Source organism: Mus caroli, chromosome 5 (assembly GCF_900094665.2).
Source record: "Mus caroli chromosome 5, CAROLI_EIJ_v1.1, whole genome shotgun sequence".
Classification (NCBI taxonomy): Eukaryota; Metazoa; Chordata; class Mammalia; order Rodentia; family Muridae; genus Mus; species Mus caroli.
Genome location: NC_034574.1, coordinates 29,833,367 through 29,847,586, shown reverse-complemented (window position 1 = coordinate 29,847,586; position 14,220 = coordinate 29,833,367). Strand labels below are relative to the sequence as shown.

The following is a 14,220-nucleotide window of genomic DNA, read 5'->3' as shown; positions in this document are numbered from 1 at the left end:
AAAAAAAAAAAAAAGACCGCTGACCTATGATTATTCCACTAATGCCACACAACTGTGGTATACAGCTGAGAAGTACACAAGTGACTCAGACCCTTAGCTGTGTCTCCTTCCTGTGGATATGGCCTGAGCCCCACCACAGCACTTGGCTATACTCCAGGAGTGTCTATTTCCTCAGCAGTGGCCTATGGGATCCACCAGGGCAGTGGTTTGGTTGTACACCTGCATGGGTCCAGTTGTCCCTGAGTCTGGTTTGCAGGTGGTGCTCTGTGAATATGCATACACTGGAAAAATGGCTGCAAAGATACATTTTAGAGTTCAAGAGAATGAACAAATACACACAGAAGGAACGGCTCTGGCTGTGGCTCTAGGGCAGTCAATGACTACTGAGGTTAGAGGTGGAGATTTGCTGCATGTCTTACCTATCAAAGAGAACAGACACTCGCTCCATAGCTACAATCACAGACTCGCTGTCAGGTGTAGCAGGGCTGGGGTCAGAAGCTCTGCCTGGACTGGCTTTTTCCTTTCCTGAAACAAAAACACTAAGTAGGCTACAGAACAGAAGCCCAAGAGTTTTGAAATCTGCACTCAGTGGCTCAAACAGGACTTTACCAGATAGGCAGAGATCCTTCAAAAGCAGGTGATTACAGTCCCTAGCAAGGCAGGACCCAGCCCAACTTTCTTGGCCAGAGGCAGCTCTGATACCAATACTTGGTGGTATCATGTGAGCTACTCTCTTGCCTTGAGCCCTAAATTTCTGGAAAGGTGACCAGGATGTCTTAGGGCCACACTAAGACTGCCACACCATGAGGACTGGCTTGAGTCTTTGGGTGAGTCTATGACCCTTACAACTCACTCACCTGTGTACATGCAGGTGAGCATCAGGCCTAGGGCTGCCATGGCCCTGTGTGGGCTTTGTACATTCACTCTGTCCACACTTAGCTTGACCAAGGACTCTGTGTCTAGCCGAGAGAGCTGCTCAGACAGCAGGAGCCGCTCCAGACCCCGGAGGGCACAGTGGTAAATGATGGAGGGGGTGGACTCCTCACTTCCAGACAGCATTACTCCACACATCTAGACAAGAAGGAAGGCTTATTCTTATCTTCCCCAAAAGCACAATGACCCACTGGTACAGTTTATATGGTAACCTGCCTATGTTCAATAGAGCCCTCTTACCTGTATCACAGATGCTGAGAATTCTGGTCCCACATCCAGAGGGTAGTTTTCCATCAGGTAGAAAGCAGTGGCACACATTACCAGCACATGCTGCTGGCTGTGAATGTTCACGCAGCTAAGAATGGGAGACAGTTATCATACCCAGTCACATACAGCAGCCCCTGCCTGTCTGCAGAGGGGACAGTTTTAAAGCATTATCCACCCACATCTATTGAGTACAGAGCTCTGGGTCATGTCAGCTTCTCCAGGCCTTTTCACCTGGATGGCCTAGGGATTACACTTGTCTCCAGAGCTGCCTTAGCTTAGCATGCCATCTCCAATTCTGTATCTGTCCATAGACCACTTCACTCTCCCTGAACATTCTTCATGTTCTTAGTCAGGATTCTTCAGGGTATCTGTTTGCTCCATGCATTTGCTAACTTGTAACACTCTAACTCATGGGATTTCCAGTTGGTGCCTCTTTGCCCAATGGCAGCAGTAGGGACCTGGCTGGAATATGAGTTAGACCAATGGCACCATAAACAAAGGAGCCACACTCTATCTCGTCTACCCCCCTTTCAGATCTGTTCAAATGACACTGCCACTCCTAGGAAGTGGCCACTGTTTTGTACAGGACCCTCTGTCCTTGCATTGAGCAGGGTCTATGTGATGATCTGATTTGGACTTGTAAGCTCCTCCTACCTGTCCTCAGTCCTCTGTGTCCTCTTCATGCCTTAGCACAGATTATGATTTCACAGAACCTACGCAAATCTGCTCCACACCAGGATGTGTGATCACAGGGGCAACGGGTGGCTGCTTGCCTACCCTGTACATAGTAGGTTACTATTCAGCTAGGGACTACAAGGAAGGCTGGCCACAAGCCACTATCTCTGTTCCAGTTCAACTTGCCACTGCCTGTTGGGCCCCCAAAATGCACTTCTGTTCATCTGTCAGAATGCCACCTCCTCCCAGTAGCTATGTCTGTCAGCCTAAGACTTCACCATCTCCAAATTTACTCTCCACCTCTCAATCTACAATCCTGTCACAGAACACCTGGCTTTTCCTCCAAGTCCCTTTGCATCCCTAGCTCATGCCTTTGATTGCCTAGCTATGCTCCATCACACCACAACACCTCCTTCTGCTTCCAAGATAGAGCTGTGATGGACCCAACGTATTTTCAAAAGGACCAGCAACATATCCAGGTACAACTGCATGTGAGCTGTCTTTAGGGGGAGGTGGGAGATCAGAGCAGGGAAAAGGGCCTCACAGGAAACAAAGGTGCTGATCATAAACTGAAGAGGAGGCTGAGTCTGGCAGCAGGGGATAAGGCTGCTATCCACACAGCAGTGTGCTAAGTGCCAGGGGAGAGCAATGCTAGGCAGGACTTTTCATCTTGCTAGAAAAATCCAAGAAACCATTTGATGTAGATTTGTGTCCTGTGTCTCGTAACTACTATTTCTCCTGGGTCTCCTGTCTGCTACTTACCAGGACCTGGCATACACTCTGTTACTCTTTTTGGGACAGGATCTCATCTGTAGCCCTGGCTGATTTCAAGCTTATGTCAATTTTCCTGCCTTAGTTTGTTTGTTTCTTTTTCTTTTTTTTTTTTTTTTGGTTTTTTGAGACAAGGTTTCTCTGTATAGCCCTGGCTGTCCTGGAACTCACTTTATAGACCAGGCTGGCCTCGAACTCAGAAATCCGCTTGCCTCTGCCTCCCGAGTGTGGGGATTAAAGGCGTCCGCCACCACCGCCTGGCCTGCCTTAGTTTCTTAAATGCTGGATCATAAGCATTTGTTACCATGTCTGTTCTGGCATATACTTTGAAAATCAAATTGGAGACTTTTATTTTCTTTTCTCTTTTTTATGTTTTTGTTAAGACCACACCAAAGCCTGTAGCACACCCAACCAGTCCTACTCACTGGGCTATTCCTTTGAGATTGGACAGCAGATAGTCACTAACAACTGGAATGAGCTGCTTTGCAGTATCATCCAAGAGGTCACACTCCAACACATAGAGGATGCCGTGCAGGGCTCCGATCTGGCTGGGCAGGTGGCTGCTCCTCAGTGTGCTCTCCAGTAGGCGGCTGACTGGCTCTGCCACAGTTTTGTCCTGGATACAAGCACAGACATGAGCTGTTGGAGGCAGACTGATGGCTGATTGCCAACAGCCTGCTTCCCTGAGGTTGAAAGAGCCTAGCAATAGTTGAGCACATAGCAGAGTCTACATAATGGTTGAAATTCATCCAGGAGATGGTGGTGTACAGTGCCAACCCTATCTAAAAACTTCAAGTTGAGAGAGGGTTTACCTTAGGAAGAAAATGTGATTTGTGCCCACACTTACTTTCTCTCTTGGAGCTGTGGTCTGTGCTGGGCAGTGGGTGTTCCTGTAACCTGCTACTTCTAACAACCCTGAATTCTGAGTTCTGCTGGCCCCTGTAGGAACAGCTCATATATGTTGTCTGCTCCTCGTCTACCTACCGGATGATTTGTGAACTGTATGACTATTTAGGAATAGTATTCACACTGGTTTTCTAGGCTTTACCCAGGAACCTTCTCCTTCAACTGATTTTTGCCTCATGTCTCTTCACTATAATAAACCTTGGTCTGGATCCTCCGTTGGTAGTTGTGAAGCTCCTGACATTAATTTGTGCTAACCTTGACTGACATGGTATCACTTCCACTAGGTTTTCTAAAATGTGGGAGTACACACCTTGAAACATGACTCCTTCAGCACTGAAGACTGCTGTTGTGTTCTGCAATCCAAGGGCAGCATTTCATTGTCTGACTGTGCCCCACCCCCAGGAAAGGTTGGCTAAGGACTCGTTTGATCTCATGATGTAAGAGGCCTTCTGGTCATCTAGCCCTCCAGGGGGGGTCTGTATCTGATGGTGTCAGGCTAAAGAGGGTTAACAGTCTTTTCCAGTTACTTCCTTCTCATCTCCATTCCCAGGCTATCCCCATTGAGTTGTGAGTCCTTCCTAAGGACAGTACAACACAGGGCTCTGGCCACACTCCCGCAAACACAACACCAGGATATGTTGTTGAAGGCTGCAGATCTAATGATGGGCAAAGAAAAGTGACAATTTGACACATACTGTGGAACACTGTCCTCTGGATATGACATGGTTATGCATTCTAGAAATCAGAGGAGCTGGGATTACCTGTATTCCTACCAGACTCTCCTAAACACAGGATTCTAGTGTTCCCTCATCAGATGCTGCACACGATCCTGCCCCCACTGCACCTGGTCTTGGGAAAGGTGAAGTGAAGGAGGAGACTATGACTCTATTTATGTAGCTTTGGGGGTATCATAACCCATGCCGTGGTAGAATTTTTTTAGTATGCAGCTGTTTTGGAGTCCCTCAGCTCCAATAAATAAGCCTTCACTCAAGTTCCTATGAGGAAAGCCAATAAATATACTGATTCACAAGCTGGGCTTGGATCATCTGTAGCGCATCTGAGGTGAACGTCCCTTTCCCCTGGAAAGGCAATGAACACAGCTTGTAGCAGCACAAGACAGGCTGGAAGCCTCTCAGAAGACAACTGCCTTCAAGCACAGCTGCTTGTATACACAGAGCTGGGAACTGGAGCCATTTGCCATTCTGCCTTGGGGTCGTTTCTTAAAAATGATCATTATTTATTTGCCTGATGCATTTGATTTACATTTTGCCTGAGGAACTTGGGCTTGAGCACAAAACCACAGTTACAAGGAAAGTTAAGCCACTGAAGCCACCCCAAGAAGGAAAATGGACCTCCCACAAGGACACAGTCCTGACAGCACCCAGAGGGCGCCTGCTTTGAAGAGTGTGCTCACACAGGGGGACTAAGTGCTCATTGTTCCTGTTCTCTGGATGGTACTATGGCCACCCATGCTGTATACCTGTTCTAGCCCCTAGGTTCAGTGACAACAGATTCTCTAGCAGAGCAGTAAGGAGAGGTGGGAGTTGTGCTGTGCCGTGATCTATGTGTACTGCTGCTCTGTGAGACTGCACAGGGTTACACAGGTATGTAAAAGATGCCATCAGATAATTGTGGCTGCAGTGATAATAGCACTGTCTTACTAACAAGAGAGGGCATGGCACATATGACCCATGGGAAATGGGCCCCAGCAGGCTCTTCCACACTACTCCTGCCAGCAGTCCTAACTACTTCACACATAGCAGCCACTCACGTGTCTATGAACAAATAAGTTTCCTTATTAAAATTACTCTTATTTTTATATGTGGTATACGTGTATGTGTCCACACAGTAAATATGCATGTGTACCTGTAGAAGTCAGAAGACGGAGTCGGTTATGAGCTGGCAATGTGAGTGCTAAGAATGAACTCAGATACTCTGTAAGAGAACCAAGTGCTCTTAACCATTGAGCCATCTTTCCAGTCCCTAAACAGTTTCTTATGTTATCACAAAATTGGATCCCAGGAAACAGAGATTAAAAACATGGTAATTTTCAACATTTAATGATAACATTTTAACATAATTTAAAAACACAATAATAATTTAACAGTAAGTGACAGGACAAAAGAGCCAATATCAACAGTCTAAAGTCTGTCCCCTTTCCTGAGTGTTGCTGCCCTCCAATATGCTCAACAAGAGGCAGAACCCATAGGCGATTATTTTCACGTGTATGTCTGAACCACGTTTTGAGAAGCACCTAATAATATGTACATATGAAAGACAACCAAGTAACCAAGTAGTACTAGCTAAATGCTGATAACTCAGCAGCAGAATAGTAGGAAATGCTGATGAGCTGGAGAAGCTAGGAGGTGCACACCAGGCATCCCGGAGCACCTTGATTTGGGGCTTCCCAGTCTCGAGAACTATAAGCAGTTCATATTTGTTGTTTATTTACCCTGTCTAAGGTGTTTTGTGACAGCAACACAACTGGACCAAGAAAATCATGATGTTAAGGATCAAAATCTACATTTCCCAAAGTAGAAGTGCAAGGTTACTATGACAACAAGGTCACCAGGGAAGCCTGTGTAGGCTGAGCAGTACAGTGGGATCTAGACCCCACCAGAGAAATGGAGTGGGGCTGCCAAGTGACAGACTGGCAGAAGAAGTGAGACCCAGTTTCACTCTGTGCTGTCCTAGTGCTACCACACCTTCTGTATTCTGGAGAGGTGCTCACTGTAACAGCATACAGTGTGCCAAGGGAGACAAGTGCTCCAGCTATGCTCACCACATCCCAGTCTCTGTGGGAACAGCACCAAAAGGCACTGAAGTCTTTTAGCTGACCAGAGCCATGGTCCACATGTGCCAGAGAGCTTGGCTTGGGACAGGACTCTGATCTAATGCAGATGCATGTAGCACATGTGACCAATACAAAGTCCCAAAGCAGTGCAGTCCCAAGCAGCTTCAATGGGGGCAGCCTCTGCACTACCCTCACTCACCATTCCAAGGACAGCAGCTGCCTTACAGGTGGCAGGCACCAGGTACTGAATGAGGATCTCATCTTCTGAAGGGTGCACTCTCCGTAGTTCTGTCAGCGTCAGATACATCATTTCAAACTGGGTACGTTCGGTGAATAAGTCTGACACTACAAGAAGCTGGAGACATGGAGAATCAGAACAAGAATTACACCTGGAGGGATGTTAGAAAGGCAGCCTAAAATGTGAGCCCCTGTGTAAGTTCTGGGAACAGATCCGGGTCCTTCAGAAAAGCAGCCGGTGCCCTCTTAACTACCACTCTCCAGCTCCCTCTATCACTTTCAGAAGACCAAGTCAGTATCTTAGAGCCTTTCGATCCAGCCCTGACGATATTGAAAGATGTCACTGACGACCCTTTGTTTGGGACTGTCGGGAACAGTGGAGCAGTGAAGTACAATGAGACTACTACTTATCTGACATTGCTCTTCTGAACCAGTGCTTCTAGGAAAGTTTTGGCTTAGAAGAGTAAGGTACACAGTTGTTTGTTACTACTCTGGAAGAGAGAGACAAGCTGGGTCTCTGGAAGGCACACCACTCACTGGTGTTACATTTGAGAGTATTTACCTGATCTGGATCTGAAAAAAAAAATATCTATTTTGCCGCCAACTTCAAACAATCTGTCCCTCCATACCTGGGAGGCCTGCAGGAGTCCTTTACAGGCTTGAGACATTAGAGATGAGGTGTGTATGTGTCTATGTGTGCGTATCTGTGTGTGCTTGTTTATTTGTATATATTTGTGTGTGTATGTGTCTGTGTATCTATTTGGTGAATGCATGGCACATGTGTGTACTTATGTATATGGTATCTGGTGCATATAGGTGAAGTTTGTGTAATGTGTCTGTGGCTTGTATTTAGTACACGTGTGTGCATATGTGTTTGTGCATGGTGTACAGATCCCTCTGGGTGAGTGAGGGGGAAAGCAAACTTACAGATCGAACCACTTCACTGATCAGGATGACGGGGGTCCTTCTGGCTGCACTGGATGGCAGGATCCATCGGCTGTATAATTCAAGCAGAAACTGCGAACAGGAGTGAATATCAACCCCAGCACGGTGTTTTCTGCAGAGTGTGAAACATAGATATTTTCCCCATACAGAGATGAGAGGTTAGCCTCAAGAAGGACCCCAAATAAGTGACTGAGAAGAAATTTCAAATTTCTTATTTAAAAAAAGAAGCCAGTAAACCTGGAATTGACTGGAGACACAGGTGGTGACGTTGGCGCAGGGACATCAGTTTCTTCTTCCTCTTCCTCATCCCATTCCTCCTCTCTCAGGGGTGTGATGTTATTTCCTAGCCACACGGAGTGTATGGACACCTGTCATAGAAGCAGGCACCAGAGATAAGGACATAGGTAAAGGCCTCAGGTTCTTCTTGGGTAGGTACAGTCCGGTCCTCCTGGTCTGAGCAAATATGGCCGCTGTAATGATTCACTCAGACCCACATGTTACTATTAGTGGAACCCCTGGGTAGTAAGGTAAAGGTTCTAAACTGTTGGCAGAAAAACTCTGACCTCAGGTTCAAAGCCTGAATGAGTGTCTGGAGAGGGTATGAAGTAAAAGCAACACCAAAGAGTGACACTAAGTGCTTCCAAGTGACAGCTGACCACACCCTGGAGAGAAGGGCCCATACATGGATTTTATACACCTGGTCCACTCGTTTGTGTTTTCCAATTAAAAAACCTGATTTTCTGGGCTGCTTGGTTACAGAAATTTCTCCAAGGATGCAGAAGGTGATGTGTTTGTTTTAGGAAGGTATAAGGGGCAGCCAAGAGCCCCAAGCTCCTAAATGTAGTTGCAGATGAAGTGGTCTTTGCATTCTCAGGATGAACAGTGACTTCCATTATGATTGCTCCTCTACAAATCCTCCTGCATTTTTCCTTATGATCTCAGATCTCAGCTTCAGTGAAGGCAAGCAGTGAGCTGTGACTCCAGGTGCCAGTGTTCTCCACGCCCAGCCCCTTCTACCATCTTTTTCCCCAAAATGGAGTGGCAGGGCAGCTGGCGTTTTTTTTTTTTTTTTAATAGCTGGCAGATATCCCAGGCAAGGCAGGGCTAGATCTATACTTTGGCCCCACACAGTCCTACTACATTCAGGTTGCAGACATTGGAGCTGGCCTTAAGTACTGAAGGAAACAGACAGATGAGTTCAACACAGCCGTAAGGGACAATGTGACAACAGGGACATGGAACCTAGAATATGATCATGTGCCCAGGAGCCCCAGGCATCTTACACTTCACCTCATCTTCAGAAACACCGCATCAAAAGCACATCACATTCTAACCACCATGTGTCTTAACTTAGGGTGGAAGTTGCTCTGTAAGGTGGGAAGGCACAGAAGAGTTTGTCTAGAAAGGCAGCAGGCACCACATCTCCCTGACCCTACAGTCAGTAGCTGTCAGCTATCCCTACTGTTCTGAATGAAGGGAACTGTCCAACTGCCAGCTGCCTGCTGAGCTGGACACTTAGCTACCCTCTCAGCTAGCAGCCAGGAAACTTTCAGTAGTGCATCTGCCTGACAGCTCTCAGCTGACTCCATTCTCTCCTCTCTGACCTTTCCTGCTTCTTGTTTCTCTCCTGTCTCACAGGTTTTATAAACATCTGTATGCTTATATGCAAAATATATTAAAATCTAGAATAAAGTACATAAATAAAAACTTTTCTCTGAATGTGGTATGTGGCTCAAGCTCAAAGTGGTTATAATTCCAGCCTACAGTCCTTATAGAAGGATGTGGATTGGTAAAACTGACCTACCTGGCCCAGCTTGTAGCTCATGTTGCCTGGCTCCCGCTCTGGGTTGATCTGCAGCAGCAGCTTGTCATGGCTGATAAGAGCACCTGTCAAACATCAGCACAGCACTGCATGAGACCCTGCTCCTGCCTGGACAGATAGTTGCCCAATGAGACTGCTCCCCACAGGCAGGATACTCCAGCTATGCAGAGGCAGTAGGTCTTGGAATACTGTCCGTTTGCAGCCTGTTGAGCTGTCAGGCAACTAGTTTGCAGTGGGCAAACTAGACTATCTCTTCTTTGATGGCTGCCTCAAGTTAACTCCATTGGATCTCACACTGCCCACCTTCCCCCAAGGCACTCTACTGTCCTCCCCACAGCTGTACTCTGAGCTGCTATGCCATCTATCCACACCTCTCTCAAGACGCTCCAGAGTAAGTATGCCATTTCTCACCCATGCTACTTGCCCAGAAAGAAGCTCCTCAAGGGCGGTCTAAGTCTCATGAGTATTTACAGTCTCAGTGCTCTGTTTAATTCAAAGTTGCCAAAACCGTTTTGGGATAAATGACACACTGCATTTCCATACACAAACTTTCCCAAATAAAGTCTTCAAGGTACTTAAATTTACTACAACAAACAATTCCTAAAACAATTTAGTAATTATGAGATGGAAGCAGTTTGTACAACAATAACATAGTGGGGACAGGAAAGGAAAGGGAAGGTGGGCAAAGGGAATGGTAAGGAGGTTTTGGAGGTGGCTCATTCAATATACACTATGTGCTTGTATGAAAATGTCCTTATGAAATACAAAACTTTGTACAATTAACACACACAATGGAAAGAAAGTGCTTTTCATTTAAGTGAGGTGATACACCCTGATGCTCATGGTGGTCTAGACGAAGCATGAGACTTGTGAATGGGGGCAATACACTCAGCATGAAGCCTCCTTGTTAAGCCACAGCAAGAATGCCAGCCACACTATTGTTCTAGCTTCTTCCTGTACCTGTAGTAGCTGGTAACAGAGAAGGGACAGGATCCCATGCCTGGTGAGAATGGTGAGTGGCAGTATTCTCTCTTTGGGAAACCATCTCTTGGATTTCTTGTTCTACAATCCCTCTGATCATGCTCAGCTTTCTTCCAAATCTAAAATTTAGAACCAAGGAAAAAACATGTTTGCTTCCTTCAAACATCAGAGAAGTGAAAGCCACCAGGACTTATCTTTCACTTGCCTGAAGCAGCTGGTTTAACAAAAAAACGAACCCTTCAGTAGGTGCTCATTCTTGACCCACAAGTCTGAGCCAGAACACCCAGTGAAGCCCATAACATATCAGACTAAATTCTCAGTTGTCACCATTGACAAAAATCCCTTTTGGATCTGTATCTCAGGGCAAGGCCACAGACACAAAAATTAACAGTACTGAGAGAACCAGTAAGAATTAATACATCAATTCTTATAACAAAGGAGAGGGCTAGGGGAAGTGGGCTATCTCACCATCCTCTGCATTGGCCCACATAAGAACTCAGGCAAACCTGGTATCGAGAGCCTTCAGTGGCTTGTTCCGGGGCTGTTGCTCCAAGCAGCTTACAGCTGGATTGCCAGCCACAGGCACGGTCATTGCACTGAGCACTAGAGAGGTGATGGCCTGCACAGCCAGAACATGGATCTGGGTTCTTTCTGTGTCTTCCTAGAGGAACAGTCCACACATTGACAACATGATAAGATACCAACTACTCATCCTGCCTCTAATTCACACAGTGCCCATAGGCCACATGGCCTCATACAGGAATATCAGATCACTTAAGAGCTATGGCTTCCCACAGCCAGGGTCTTAAGTCCAAGTTTGCTCAGCACTGGTTATACCTACACACCTGAGACTTGGAGTATCCAAATGTTTGGCATAGAACTCCAAATAGAAATTTACCTTGGAGAAAATTGTTCTTAAATTCTATCATCATTTTAGAACACTGCCTATGGCAGCCTGGCAGTTACAGATGAGTTTGAAGATAATACTGATGACCTGTGATCTATATAGATTCACCTTCTTATCTGTCATTTCCACAGTTTACTACATATTTCTTAGGATCAAGGGCTTATATCCCAGTACTTTTAACACCCAGAACCTCCTTCATTTTACAAAGATATGGTGGTTATTCATGTCATATTAGCAAGGTGTACATTAATACTAACAAAGCAATTAAGCTAACAAAGTAAAACCTATAAGATAGTTAAAACAAACAAACAAACCACCACCACCACCACCACCACCACCACCACCACCACCACCACCACCACCACCAAAACCCAACCAAATAAGTACATGTGCATGGCCTAGATTCATTGTCTTTTTTGTTTTAGCTCAATGACATTCTTTCAGATCGTGGTAAGTAAGTAAAACATAACAGTACTGAAGAACCAGCTCATTGATCATCAAAGTGGAATGTATCATAGTGAAAGACACACCTAGCTACTGGAAGCCTCAGTCTCCAAGCCTCTCAGGGCATTTGTCTTTACTCTGTACCATCAGTTGGCACATGATCAGCCTGTTTTTCTGTTTCAAAACACAGAGTCACCAGCTTTCACAGCTATAGGATTCCAGTTAGCCACCCCCTAGTTATGGAAGTCTCACCTCTGGTGGGCTCTCTTCCTGTTCCATCACCAGGGGCTGAGTCACCAGGACACCAAGGAGGGTGGCCCAAGTTTCTTCGAACTGGGTACGACTGGTCCACCCTGGGAATCAATCATTACATTAGTTTCCTGACTCCCCAAACCCACAAGGAGACACTGACGATGTAATCCCATCAGTGCTGCTCCTAGGACACCACCTTCAGAGCAATTCTTCAGCATGAGGGCTGCCATTTTCTCCATCTATCATAAAGGATATAGCAGCACATGGAGACCAGTTATGCTATCAAGGCCAAGAGGCACAGACCAAGTTCAGCAGCCCAGATTGCCCTTCAATCCCCCACTGTATAGGACAGTGACAAGGCTGTCTACAAAGGCATTAATCACCTAGGCTAGTCCTGCCCACAAAGCATTTTAAAAGTCTCACCTTAAGTCTGACCGTGAGACCTCAGAGCAGACCACAGAGCCATAGAGATAATAATTCTGTCTCTATAAAACCAGTGAGATTAAACAGACTGCCAGCGAGATGGCTGACAATCTGAGTCCAATTCTCAGGGACCACATGGAAGGAGGGAACCAATTCCTGTCAGCTGTCCTCTGCCCTCCATGTGCATGCTGCACTATGAGATGTTCACGTGGGTCCTGCCTCCACAAAGTAAATAAATGCAAACAGTGAAAGCCACCCCAGAGACAGACTTAAAAAAAAAAAAAAAAAAAAGCATGGTATCGGGCTAGGACCTCTCTAGCAGTCTAGGAGGCTAATCAGAGAAAATTCAATAAATACACTTAGTGTGTCAGTAAGAGGTAGCATGAGTACTTTTCCTGTCAGGACTCTTCTGCTTCCTGAAGCACAGTCTAAATTGCTGCTGCTGCTGCTTATCATTATTATTATTATTCCTCCTCCTCTTCCTCCCTCTCCTTCTCCTCCTCCCTCTCCTCTTCTTCCTTCTCTGCTTCCTTCTTTTTTACCCGTTTTCTGGTTGAGGATGTTCCCACCAAGACCCAAAAATATCTACAGCACTCCTTGTAAGGCCAAAATGCAGTAAAGAGGAGCAGAAAAGTAGAGCATCAAGTGCTAGGACCTCCTGGAACATGGGGTATAACTCAGATTCAAGTGAATACTGACACCGGAGACAGACCCAACTGATAACTGCCCAGGGAAGGCATAAGTGGGCAGGGAGCAAAGGCAACGTGCTGGCAGGTTATGTCAACTTGACACAAGCTAGAATCATCTAGGAAGAGGAACTCTCAGTTGAAAAGCTGCCCCCAAATATTGGCCTGTAAGTAAGTTTGAAGGGAGTTTCCTTAATTAGTGATCAATGTGGTAGGGCCCAGCCTATATTGGTGGAACCACCTCTGGGGTGACAGTCCTGAGTACTTTGAGAAAGCGGGCTGAGCAAGCCTTGGTGAGCAAGCTGGTAAGCCGCGCTCCTCCATGGCCTCTGCTCCTGTTTCTGCCTCTCGGTTCCTGTCCTGTGTCCCTGCCCTGGCTTCCTTCAGTGCTATACTTATAAGCTATCAGTGCTATACTTCTAAGCTATAAAGAGAAATACACCTTTTCCTCCTCAAGTTGCTTTTGGTCATGGTGTTTATCACAGCAACAGAAAAGAAACTAAGATTGGAAGTAAAAATGTCCTTCATGGGAGGTGCCAGATTCCTACTCAGGAGTTACTGCGCACAGTGATGAAGTGGAGGTAGGTTGCTGAGATCTGAATAAGAAAACTTGAAGAATCCCTAGGGCCTAACTTGGACCAGGCAGTGGGTCTGGTGACCAGACTCTTTTAGGAAATACCCCAGAAGGGAAAGGCTATGAGGACTATTTAACCACAAAACCAAATCCAGATTGGCGTCCATAGGCTCATACATTTACATCCTTGGTAACTAGGTGATATACTATTTGTGAAGGATTAGGAGGTATGGCCTTGCTGGAGGAGGTTTGTCACTGTGACTGGGCCTTGAGGTTTGAAAAGCCCATACCAGGCCCTGTCTTTCTATCTCTATCTCCCTCTTTCTGCTTGATGCCTGTGGATCAGGATGTAAAGCTCTCAGCTACTGCTCCGGCACCATGACTGTCTGCTTTCGCCATGATGATAATGAACTAACTTTCTGAAACTATAAGTAAGCCACCAACTAAATGTTTTCCTTCATAAGAGTTGCCTTGGTCATGGTGTCTCTTCACAGAATAGAACAGTGATTAAGACATCCTCAGCCAGGCGGTGGTTGCGCACGCCTTTAATCCTAGCACTTGGGAGGCAGAGGCAGGAGGATTTCTGAGTTCAAGGCCAGCCTG

General features: G+C 46.1%; 1 protein-coding gene across 2 annotated transcripts in view; it reads right to left on the bottom strand.

Annotated features, from left to right (window-relative positions):
- Window positions 1-14,220, bottom strand: part of Htt (huntingtin) — a 147,431-nt gene that overhangs the window by 5,959 nt on the left and 127,252 nt on the right. For both annotated transcript variants that reach the window (XM_021163625.2, XM_029477727.1), the window contains 11 exons: window positions 11,935-12,035; window positions 10,838-10,992; window positions 10,311-10,450; window positions 9,333-9,415; window positions 7,766-7,896; window positions 7,511-7,640; window positions 6,546-6,701; window positions 3,072-3,262; window positions 1,174-1,288; window positions 858-1,071; window positions 420-525 (listed from right to left, as the gene is read on the bottom strand). In XM_021163625.2, the coding sequence (XP_021019284.1) occupies window positions 420-525; window positions 858-1,071; window positions 1,174-1,288; window positions 3,072-3,262; window positions 6,546-6,701; window positions 7,511-7,640; window positions 7,766-7,896; window positions 9,333-9,415; window positions 10,311-10,450; window positions 10,838-10,992; window positions 11,935-12,035 (1,522 nt within the window). The remainder of the gene's footprint in view (window positions 1-419; window positions 526-857; window positions 1,072-1,173; window positions 1,289-3,071; window positions 3,263-6,545; window positions 6,702-7,510; window positions 7,641-7,765; window positions 7,897-9,332; window positions 9,416-10,310; window positions 10,451-10,837; window positions 10,993-11,934; window positions 12,036-14,220) is intronic.